The sequence below is a fragment of the Cheilinus undulatus genome, linkage group 22 (genome assembly GCF_018320785.1).
Source record: "Cheilinus undulatus linkage group 22, ASM1832078v1, whole genome shotgun sequence".
Classification (NCBI taxonomy): domain Eukaryota; kingdom Metazoa; phylum Chordata; class Actinopteri; order Labriformes; family Labridae; genus Cheilinus; species Cheilinus undulatus.
The window spans coordinates 21,229,771-21,242,000 of record NC_054886.1 but is presented as its reverse complement, the minus strand read 5'-3'; the positions used below and the strand labels follow the sequence as shown (position 1 = coordinate 21,242,000).

Here is a 12,230-nt window from a genome sequence, read left to right as displayed (position 1 = left end):
GAGGAGCTTTAAGATAGATCCCTTGTTCATTCAGTTTTGTATAGCATGAAGGAAAGTTCATTTCTGATGGTGAGGAGATCTGCTGGCAGAAAATGAGGGAAATAAGTCAGCAGTTTTTGAATGGCTTAGAAAATGCAGGATGAACAACTCAGCTGAAGCTCACCTTTGTTAACGAGCAGTCAAATTGTTTTGTCCTGACGTTTGGTTTAAATGACAAGACTTTAAATGATTCCTGCAAGCAGTCTGCAGAAGTTCACCTTAAGCTTTTGAGGGGCATTTTATATTCTCTAGTTAATCTTATGGTTTTATGTGTTTTATATGATTCTCTGCTGGTCCAGTCCCAGGACCCACCAGATTTGTGTGGCTAAACCCTATGTTGTTAGTTCTTAATGCAATCAGTAATCACAGAAGCAGTGCTTTAACAAGATAAGGGCTTCTGTTTGGTTTATTTAGGCACTTTATTTAAGTGGACCCTAATAACCTATTAATTTCATAGTAATAAGTGCTAATTGTCCAGTAGTTACATAGTTATTACATAGGTTATTACATAGTAGGAAGTTGGCATAATACCAATTTATAACTTGGTAATATTACGGAAGAATTTACCTAGTATGTTTTATTATCAGGTTATAATCAGTAATTCTTAGAAATAAGATTAAAAATTTCTATAAAAGATGCTGGATAATTCCCAGGTAGTTTCTCTATTTTGGCTAAGTTAAGGTGAGTCCTTCCTGAATAACTTACAAGTAAATTTTGGGGTTTAGGGTTAGGGTTGGGGGGTTAGGGTTAGGGTTAGAGTTAGGGTGTTTCAGTAAGGGGAAGTGAGTTTGGGCTGGGAATGAGGGTTAGGGGGTTAGGGTTGGGGCTAGGGAGTGAGGGCTAGAAGATGAGGGTAAATGGTAAGGGTTGGGGGATGAGGGTAAAGGGTGAGGGTTGGGGATGAGGGTTAGGGGATGAGGGCTGGGGATGGGGATGATGTTTGGGCAGTTAGGGTTAGAGGATGAGAGTAAAGGGTGAGGGTTAGGGGATGAGGGTAAAGGGTGAGGGTTAGGGGATGAGGGTAAGGGGTGAGGGTTAGAGGGTTAGGGGGTTAGGGGATGAAGGTAAGTGATGAGGGCTAGGGATGATGGGATGAGGCTTGGAGGGTTAGGGGATGAGGGCTTGGGCTGGGCATGAGGGTTAGGCAGTTAGGGTTAGGGGATGAAGGTAAGGGATGAGGGTTAGGGATTTCAGTAAGGGGAAGAGAGTTAGGACTGGGGGTGAAGATTAGGGGTTTAGGATTAGGGTATGAAGTTGGGGCTAGGGGGTGTGGGCTAGAAAATGAGGGTAAGTGGTGAGGGTTAGGGGGTTTGGCTTAGTGGTGAAGGCTGGGGGTAAGAGTTAGGGGGTTTAGGGAGGGGATGAGAGTTAAGGGTGATGGGATGAGGCTTAGAGGGTTATGGGATGAGGGCTGGGGCTCGGGATGATGGTTAGGCAGTTAGTGTTAGGGGATGATGGTTAGGGCTGGGGGTGAGGGGGGTAGGGGCTAGGGCATGAGGGATAGGAAGAGGTTAAGGTTGGGGGTTATGGTTAGGGTTTGTTTAAATATTGCCCTGTTACAAGAGAATTACCACAATATTACAAGGAAATACTTGAGAATTACCACAATATTACTATAAAATAACTGGGTAACTGGGGCCCAGTAAAATTATGTTTTTTTGTTAAATTAGTTTAGATTAATTAGATTTTGTTATTTTAAAGGGGGATACATTTTGTTTGAAAAAATGAAACAAAACCAAACCTTGTAATCCTGGACCTTGTGCCTTCTGAACTCCCTTGCTGTAGAGATGTTGTCTTATGACACTGTTGAACACCGTAAATAGTATAGTATGGTATCAAATTTGATCAAAAACTTATTGTATAGACTTACTCTGCAGTTCCCTCCCCAAGTCAACTAACAGAAGAAATGAGGAAGTATTAGAAACACTCTCAAACTACATCTCAGATGCTTTGGTATGATAGATGAGGAAGATTTGCCTAGTTTATGCGCTACATTTTCAGCATGACATAGGTTTAATCTAAAGGTCAATAGAGCATGCAAAAGTAAAGTTGATTGTATATTCTTAGGACGCCCTCTTCAGGATCAAAGGTAAATGACTTAAAGATCAGTTGTGCTTGTGGACAGTCAATCTTGATTTAAAATCAGTTAGTTTCATTAATTCCTTTATCAAACTGTTACAGGTCTGAGCAGTTTTCCTTTGTCTCTGCAGGGTGAGAGAGGAGAGCACGGGCCGCCAGGAAAGGGTGAAAGAGGAGACATTGGACCTGCCGGAGCAAAGGTCTGTTTATCTGAGCATGCATGCGTTCACTAATGATTCCAATTATATGAGAAAATGTGGATTACTCAGCAATATGCCTTCAGAAGCTCCTCATTAGTTCTCTTTTTTTATGTGTAATTCATTGATTTCTGCTGCCATCTAGAGCCTGTCTGATTAAAACACACTATGAAGGGGGCGTCGTTTTTAAAGAAGAAAAATAAAGATGCCTCCACATTCATTCAGTCCATCAAATATTTGCACATGTGAACAGAGAGTCTGGTTAAACCATTAGAGCCTGTAATAAGTCCAGGGCTGTCCCTGGAGTTTTCTTAAAGTAAACCAAATCTAAATGAGTTTACCATTGTTTATGTCTGGCTCTGACTCAGCAGGTAGTTGAAGCTCCAGTCTAAACTTAGACGACCCACGGATCTGTTTCACATCCTATTAGAAACGTCAGATCCCTCCTTTATCAATGCCAGAGTTCATATAAACACTCTCCCTTATTGCTGAGCGGTTATGGCACATTAAAAGCTGGTTTATTTAAATGAAGCTGAATGTGTCACTCTCTGGGGGAGAAGAATGAGAAAAGTGCAGTTTTTCTGTTGTGAAATTCTTATTTTAAAAGCACTGATTTTGGACTGGACTTGACTGTTTTCTCCCTGCAGGGTTCACAGGGAGAATCCGGCACTCCGGGTCCTAAAGGATCAAAGGTGAGCATAGCAGATATGTTTTCTTTCATTAGGGGGAACACAGCCTCTTTATTAGATTTTGCAGGTGACCCAGATCCTGGATTTTCTTTGTCCACTTGTCCACAAAGTGATTTGTTAAATCTATTAAATGCACAAGACTTCCACTGAAGCAAAAGCATATCATTACAGAGTTGATCATAAAATACAGGGTTTTTTTTAATATGGAAACAAACATTACTTAAAATTGCATGCTTATGCACAACCCCAAAGGACCAAAAACACTGATAACAATGTTTTTATCTCTTTTCAGGGTGAGACTGGAGATAAGGGAGACTTAGGATCAATCGGCCCGAGGGTGAGGAAGTATATTAAAGTCATTAAACTAAACGAGATACTCATGTCTTAATGAAACAATAAGCACTTGGTGTAGAAACCCCCTCATCCTGATTACATTACAGCCCTACTGATAAGTCACATAACAAACTATGATACCGCAACTTTAGCTAAACCCTCATGGCCACCTTCAACAGTCCTCAATGCACTGGCTGTCAGAGTGAATCCTGGTCCTGGTCCTATTAGCATGCCTCTCCCTACTCTCTCGCTCCATATTTACAACCTTTCTTTACCTGTCCATCAAATAAGGACAATATTATTTGAAACAAAGGACTGTTGATTGGTCATCAGAGTGACTCTGTGACTTTTGAGTGGTCATTAGAGTGACTCTGTGACCGTTGAGTGGTCATCAGTGTGACTCTGTGACTGTTGAGTGGTCATGAGAGTGACTCTGTGACTGCTGAGTGGTCATGAGAGTGACTCTGTGACTGTTGAGTGGTCATCAGAGTGACTCTGTGACTGTTGAGTGGTCATCAGAGTGACTCTGCGACTGTTGAGTGGTCATCAGAGTGACTCTGTGACTGTTGAGTGGTCATCAGAGTAACTCTGTGACTGCTGAATGGTCATCAGAGTGACTCTTTGACTAGAGTAACTCTGTTCTTGACTGTACATTGGTGTGAAAAAGCAAAACAAACAAACAAACAAAAATACAACTTGTTGTATTAGTTGGGTCACACCCCATGCTGAAACTGCAGCCTAAGTTTGAGTTCAATCTGTGGCTCCTTTCCAATATTCCACACTTTTTTCCTTAATTTCTTGCTCTATCCACTCTCCTGTCCTATCTAAAGCAAGGGAAAAAGCCATAAAGCAAAAAATATGACAGTTTTTGGTGCCAAAAATAGACATTAGAAAACACAACACAAAGTACACAGGAAACAAAAACAGAGAGAAGTCTAAAGAGATGGTGGAAAGAAAAGCATCAGAACAGCCTGTTCAGGTGAGAGAGAACCCCTACTGGATTTTTATAATAAGAGAGAAACCACACCCTCATTTATTCAATTTTCTCTCTCTCTCTTTCTCCCTTTTTAATCCATTTTAAAAAGTTGCATAAGGATTTGTCTTCGAAATTTGATTTTGCCATGTCACATTACTGGAGGTTATCTTTATCGTGGTGACATGCTGTGTCCACAAGGGGGCAGCAGATGTATCGTGCAAAGGAGAAACACATGTAATCATGGGCTTTAATTTCTCTGACATTGTGTGTATAACAGCTGTACAAAATAAAACACATATTAATATGTGTTTCTGAATGTCCATCACTTGCAGGGTCCCCCTGGACAGAAAGGAGACCAGGGAGCCACAGAAATCATCGACTACAATGGAAACATTCAGGAGGCTCTACAGGTCAGACACAATAGTGCAGAATTTGACATTAAATAAAGCAGTACAGACTCAAATATTCATTTATTTGCTGGGAGAATGGAGGATTTTAGGATTAAGAGAGGTGGCTTTAACATCTGCCACTCTTTTTTGACAGTGGAAATGTCTGAGGTGGTTGTACCAGACAGAGGCAGTTTAATGTACTTTCTAGTGGGAATGGATGCTAGTTTTGCTTTATGTTAGGTTTTTGATTGCTAAAAAAGTACTATTAACTTCAAATTAATCACCATATAAAGGTGAGCTTTAAGAGTTTGTCCTCTACACATAGATCAGATATCTTATTTTAAAGGTGTATCTGTGCAGAAATGTGCTGACACAACACTTTCTTTCCTGTATGACCTCTGCAATCTTATCTCTCACCGCTCCTTTGGCCCCCCGCAGAAGATTACCACTATTACAGTAACGGTAATGAGGCTTATTGTGTTGTGTTTACTGTGTCAAATCCATGCGTGATTCATCTCTGTCCTCGCATGGGCCCAACCCAGTCCCTGCCCTGGTTTTCACTGCCTTGTTGTTTGTGCTGTCCTGAACAACATGTCTGCTTAACAGTGAATGAAACTGTGTTCAGCACTGCAATAATGCTTGTCTATCATCGGCCCTAAGAGCTGCCTGAGTGGCTGGATGTCTGCCTGAATGTCAGTGAAATTTTTCATAACTTACACAGTCAAACTCATCTTCCATTCTTTTATAGGAGAGGCTAGATTTTTTTAAAAAAGCTACAGACCTCACAGAACTGGTTTGTTTTATTTTAAGTGATCATTTGTCTCAGAATGTGTCCCGATTTTATCATATGAACTTGAGGCTTTGTAGCTTAAAAAGGTGTCCTTTCAAAATCTAGTTTAAAACCTTCACTGACAATTGTTTTTACATTTTCAAAATATATGTTTATATGATGTTTAAATAAGGGTCCTGCTGGGGTTTTAATGCTAGTTATGGTAATATTAATAATTATTATAATTAAGATGTATAATTAATGTGGCACCACTATGAAAACAGGGAACAACAACCAGGAGCAAAAATCAGCCTCAGAATTAAGGTTTAAATAATAATACTAATATAAAGCATTTGGTGTTGATGTATTTGATGCTAAACATGGCTGACTCCCAACAGTTCACATCGCCAATTTGGAACAAGGAAGTATTTCAAAATCGACAGTGATGACCACTGTATAGTTTGACCCACTTTCTACTACTTTACATTTAAACCCATGTTTGACCCTGTTAACCTCCTTACACTACTTTGCTGGGCTTTTTTCTTTTTGCTACTTTTAACCATTTTTATTATTTCTTGCCCATTTTTGCCCCTGTCTCTTTACACCACCATACCTTCCAATTTTGCTGCTTCTTAACTATTTAGGCAATCAATTTTTTACACTTTTTGCTATTGTTTAACCCCCTTGCACTACTTCAATGGGTAATTTTTGCAACATTTTTGGCACTTTTAACTCATTTTTACCTCTCTTTAACCTATTTTCACTACTTTATCTTCCCATCTTTGCAACATTTTTGCCACTTTTGACCAATTTTTTGATACTTTCTGCCACATGTAATCCATTTAATCCTCTCTTTAACCCTTTTTCACTACTTTACCTACAACATTATCACCACATTTAACCAATTATTGATATTTCTTGCCCATTTTGCTCCTTTTTACTGTTTTTTTCTACTTTCCTACCCATGCACACCACTTCATCTTCCCATGTTTTTACTTTGAACTGATTTTTGACACTTTTAACCCATTTGTGACACTTCATGTCCATTTTTGCCATTCTTTAACTGCATTTAAGTTATTTTGTTGGGTATTTTTGCAACATTTTGACACTTTTAACCCATTTCATTTTCTCTTCAACACCTTTTCGTTTTGTTCTCACCATTACAGCTACATTTTTTTTTACCACATTTAACCCATTTTGATGTTCTTGCCCATTTTTGCCCCTTTTAACTAATTTTTTTGACTCTTCCACCTTTTTACACCACTCTATCTTCCAATTTTGCTGGGGGGGGGGGGGCTATATTGTACTACTGTATGAAAAATAAAATTTATTTTTTAACTTCCTTTCCCAAAGAGCCAGTTTGCAAGAGGTCACAGATTCAGATCACAGATGAGCCCCCATTTGTCTGAAGCTTTTGGGAATTTACAAAAACCAAGAAGAGTATGGAAATGCAACATTTTAAGTAAAACTGATTATAAAAATGTAACATGCACTACCAAATGAATGGACAAAAGCTAAATCAAAAGGGCGGGGTAAAAGGCGTGGGTCCTCACTTGCAAGACAATAAGGCATGCAATCCAAAGGTGTCTTTACTGCCAGATTGTCAATTTTCCAAAGTTGTTTCAAGTAAAAAAAGCAAATCAAATTAAAAAATTGGTTAAGGGGGTACTTCCACTGTTATCATGACAAAAACATTACCCTCTCATCTCTTTTTGTTGACACTGATAAACATTTTCCATAATTGCTTTGATTCTGGCATGTGTTCTTCAGTTGAGCTTCATAATCCATGACTGCTAACACTTTTTTGTCTTTTGCAAGTCATTTCATTGTGACGGTCACTTCCATTGGTGCTGAACTTCAAACCACAAGCTGATGTTGGACAGATCTTCAGTTGAGTGTAAATAAATAAGTACACCTCTGCTTTTGTTCTGTGTTTTCAGGGCCCTCCAGGACCTCCTGGACCGATGGGGCCGATGGGTTTGAAGGTATATTTAAGCTTTTCACAAAAACTTTCATGTGCCTTCCTACAATTTTATGTTGAAAATTAAACTCTTTCAGTTTAATGCATTTAAACGTGTTTTTCTGCATTTTCAGGGGGATCGTGGCATGCCTGGTCTTCCTGGGCTGGATGGTGAAAGAGTGAGTTTGCATATAGTTTAATGTACACATTTATGTGTCTAATGGCATCATTTTAAATTTGTTTGTGGGAAGAAAAATGCCTTTATTTTAATAATTCCTAGGTGTTTATAACTACATATGAAATAATTCCTTATCCCTATCTTTCAGGGCTACAAAGGTTCCAAAGGAGACATGGGAATGCCGGGAGCTTCAGGGGATAAAGGAGCGACTGGTTTACCCGGCCTACCTGTGAGATTCTTCACAAATAGCCAAAATTTTTTCAAAAACAAAACCTCCCCATGTCTCACATGTTGTTGTTCCTTAGGGTGTCAATGGGATGAAAGGTGACAAAGGAGACTCAGGTTTGCCTGGTCCTCAGGGTGCTTCAGTAAGTCATTTTAAAGACATTTACACTGCCAAGTACTTATTAAGGCTGATTTCTCTGTTAACCGTCACTGTTTAAAAAGATGGACGACACGACTGCTTCTTAAAAGTAAGGCCAAAACTTTTAGGGCTACGTTCTCTAGTCATAATCTCCTCCATGTTAGCAGATGGGACACAAGTCAAACAATAAAATAGAAAAATTCATGATGAAAAACAAAAAAGAAGTCAAAACGATGACTGACAACTCCACTTTGGCTCCATTTCTAAAAAGTGGGAGGTGTCATCCATCTTTAGTCACTGTTCAAACTTTGTGTTGTATAATTATATAATTTGTGTGATGCACTCCAAACAAAATCACTGTGTTTGATTGTTATCCGATTATTACAAATCTTTGTTTGTAATTTGCAGATCAGTGGGCCTCCAGGGCCGCCCGGGCCCCATGGACCCCCAGGACCAATGGTGGGTGCCCCTGTAAAGTATTGTCTTACTTATAAAATACTGCATCAAAATAAGTATCAAATCTGCAGAGACTGTTTGCGGCTCTAGTGGCTTTATACAGCTCAGTATTTATATCCCAGTTTTATCCTCTGAGTGTCTCAATTCAAAGACTAGAGGCTTTAAAGGACCCAGCCTACAGAGAGCTGTTTTAGGGCGGTCTCTCTACAGTCTTGGTGTTACAACAATATGTTTAGCATTCCTGCAGGTCTTTAGTTTTCAATGATGTGACCATCATCAATAGCCAGTGCAAGTGCTCTCTATCAGCATCAGAACTGCAAACTAGTTTAAACAAACATGGCAGGGAGGCGGAAGAGTGCATGTTTGTCATGGATGGTGGAAAAGGAGGAGAATCTGGCTGTCCTCTTTCTCTCAACCAGAGTTGTGTTCACATTCTGGGCTCTTCTTTCCATTTTTGGGTTTTTTCTAATCAAATCACCAAACCCACAAATCCAGCTGTGGCCAAAAGCTGCCTCTTTCTGCTCTGTTGCTCTCTGCCAAAAAGTTGTTGTTGTAAATTTCCACCAGGTGCATGATGGGAAATACTCCCAGAAATGAATGTAATTTAAGTCTTGTAGTCACCATACCTGTGAATTCCTCAGTCTTTGCACAATCTCAGTCTGTGACTACAAACTCAGCAATCTGCTGACAAACAGCCTTTAGATCTAAGAGGGTGTCAAACACTTTTTGCATTTTTTGCCACTCTTTAACCACTTTTCACCATTTTATCCAGCATCTTTGTACATTTTGGCCACTCTAGACTCATTTGTGATTTTTTTTGTCCCTTTTTGCCTTTCTTTACCAATTTTTGAATCTCTCTAACCCTTTGAACTCCATTTAGGCCACTTATACCACATTTTTGACACCTTTGCCCATTTTTGAAACTGTTTAAACCCTTTAAATTACTCTGTTGGGCAATTTTTGCAACATTTTTGCCACTTATAACCCATTTTTATTACTTGTCACCGCTTTTTAATGCTTTATCCAGCCATCTTTGTAAAACTTTTCCCACTTTTAACCCACTTTACTTCTCTTCAACCCCTTTTCACTACTTTATTCCCCACTTTTGCAACATTTTATCATATTAAACCCATTTTTGGCACTCTTTCATCCTTTTTTATTACTTTCTTGGGCAATTTTTGCAACATTTTTACCACTTTTTACCCATTTTTACCATTTGTCAGCCCTTTTCACTGCTTTATCTGGCCATCTTTTCAACTTTTTTACCATGTTTAATCAATTTTTACCTCTCTTCAACCCCTTTTCAGTATTTTTCCCCCAATTTTGCAACATTTTAACATTCTGCAACCATTTTGCCACTCTTTACCCCTTTTCACGACTTTACCTTTCAAATAACCTATTTAGGCCACCTTTGAGCCATTTTGCCATATTTTGCCCATTTTTGACACAGTTTTACCCCTTTACATTACTCTATTGGGCAATTTTTGCAACATTTTTACCACTTTGAACCCATTTTCACCTCTCTTAAACCACTTTTCACTACTTTAATTGACCATCTTTGCAACATTTTTGCCAAAAATCTAGACTGATTTTTGACACATTTTTGGTCCCGTTTGCCTTTCTTCGCCATTTTTAACTTCTCTCTAATCTCTTTCCACCACTATACCTCCCAAGTTTGCAACTTGAAACCCATTTTGGCTACTCTCAACACATTTTTGACACCTTTGCCCATTTTTGGCACTCTTTCATCCCTTTTTGTTACTCTCTTGGGCAATTTTTGCAAGATTTTTACCACTTGGAACCCATTTTTTACTACTTTTCCACCATTTTTCACTGCTTTATCTGGCTACCTTTCAACCTTTTGCCATGTTAAATCAATTTTTACCTCTCTTCAACCCTTTTCACTACTTTTTCCCCCAATTTAGCAACATTTTACTGTGTTCAACCCATTTTTGAAAGTTCTTGCCTGTTTTTTTCCTCTTTTAGCTCATTTTTAGCCACAGTTTTGCCATTTTCATCACTTTACCTTCCAATTGTGCTAGTTCTAACCCATTTTGGCCACTTTTAACCCATATGTGTCATATTATGCCCATTTTGGCACTCTTCCATTCCTTTTCATTACTCTGTTGAGCAATTTTTGCAACATTTAACCCATTTATGATACTTTTTGACCCTCTTGCCACTTTTTACCCATTTATCCTCTTGAACTCATTTTCACTACTTTATCTGCCCATCATTGCAACATTTTTTGTTGTTTTGGTAAGTATTATTCAGGTTAAATAGAAATATGGTTATCACAGATGAACTTTATAATGGACCTTGATTTTGCTGACCTCTTCGGGGCCCTCATTTGGCTGGTGACATAGTCCGTCATCACCCTATCCCCACCCTTATCCTTGTACTATGAGATCCCATGGCCCCTACCTGTCCAAACAGCTGCACTAGAACTAGCTAATTTAAACACCCGTACCATTGTCATCAAATAATTCATCCACAGATTTGTGTTGGAACCCTCATCGGAGAGCGGACAAACTTCAAGAAAACATCGAAATGTGTTCAAACTAAACAATTCTTGGTGATTTTACAAAGCTGTAGGCTGTATATCTCAATACCCAATTTGGCTTTTGATGCCTTTTTCACACAGTTTTTAAAACTCCATTTCATTGTTTGTTTTTTTATTACACATATTATACAAAACACACTTTTCAAGCTTTTCTAACAGAAATGTGTGCCCCTGGTCTGTCCACGATCCCCCCAAGAATCAGACCCCCCCCCCCCCACCTTGCAGAAAATATTTGCTGAAACAAGCCATTCTCAGATTTTCCTCTCATGATGTCATGTGGGGAGTTAGCCCTGCCCCCAGGCTCAGTTGGCCCTCCCCGCTTGAACGAAAGTTCCACCCTCCTCTCCTGATCCTCCTCCCTGCTGAGAGGAGGATCAGGAGAGCCACATCCATTAAGCCCCATCTATTTCCTGAGAGGGGCGGAGTCACACAGCTCATTAATATTTAAAGCCACGGACACAGAAACAGCTCAGAACGCAGGGCTGAAACAGAGGGTTATTAGACATGAAAAAATCCTATAATGGAGTGTGGTTTTTTTTTTCAGCAACAAACTTCACAGGCATCTTTTGGAGACCTCTGAGACCAAAATAAACTCGTCTTAAAGGGGTAAAATATGAGACCTTTAACCCATGCTGGGTCTGTAATTGCACGCTCTCTCCAAATTTCTGATTGTGATGCCAGACTGTGGTTGTAAATGGAGAATAGAAAATGGCAATGAGAATGCTATCGAAATACGGCTGTCATGTATCAGTCCTCACATGCACTGCAGTCACTTGTTTAAAACGGGACAGGTAAGACTGTAGAATGTGCCTGTGGGAAACACATCTTTGTGCACTTGTTCTACCTGTCCCATCTCATAGTTCCACCTTCACCTTTGACTGTTATTTAACAAGATAGAAGGCGAGGTAATTAGAGGGGAGATTACTAAATAAAAGCCTAGCTTGGCTAGTATTAAATAAAATGAGAGGCTATTATGTCAGAGGCTACAAAGTCATATTTTTCCTTATTTTTATATTTTCAGGGCCCCCATGGTTTCCCTGGACCAAAGGTAAATGTAAAATATTTGTCCTGTTTGTATCAGAACTATCTCATTAAAGCTCCTGTGAGGAATTTTGAGTTTGTGGCGCATGGTAGGTTCCAATCAAGTACCACTTTGTCTATAGGGGGCACCAAAATCAACACAAATTTAAAGGTTCTCACAGGAGCTTTAATGCACCATTGTACCAAAAATGTTGTCA

At 39.3% G+C, this 12,230-nt stretch overlaps 1 protein-coding gene across 8 annotated transcripts in view; it reads left to right on the top strand.

Annotated features, from left to right (window-relative positions):
- The window catches only part of LOC121504912 (collagen alpha-1(XXV) chain), a 245,038-nt gene that overhangs the window by 217,285 nt on the left and 15,523 nt on the right, over positions 1-12,230 (top strand). For 7 of the 8 annotated variants that reach the window (XM_041780021.1, XM_041780019.1, XM_041780018.1 and 4 more), the window contains 11 exons: positions 2,250-2,318; positions 2,963-3,007; positions 3,297-3,341; positions 4,646-4,723; positions 5,141-5,164; positions 7,412-7,456; positions 7,566-7,610; positions 7,758-7,838; positions 7,915-7,977; positions 8,382-8,432; positions 12,014-12,040. In XM_041780021.1, coding sequence (XP_041635955.1) covers positions 2,250-2,318; positions 2,963-3,007; positions 3,297-3,341; positions 4,646-4,723; positions 5,141-5,164; positions 7,412-7,456; positions 7,566-7,610; positions 7,758-7,838; positions 7,915-7,977; positions 8,382-8,432; positions 12,014-12,040 — 573 coding nt within the window. The remainder of the gene's footprint in view (positions 1-2,249; positions 2,319-2,962; positions 3,008-3,296; positions 3,342-4,645; positions 4,724-5,140; positions 5,165-7,411; positions 7,457-7,565; positions 7,611-7,757; positions 7,839-7,914; positions 7,978-8,381; positions 8,433-12,013; positions 12,041-12,230) is intronic. The other variant, XM_041780017.1, reaches the window with a different exon arrangement.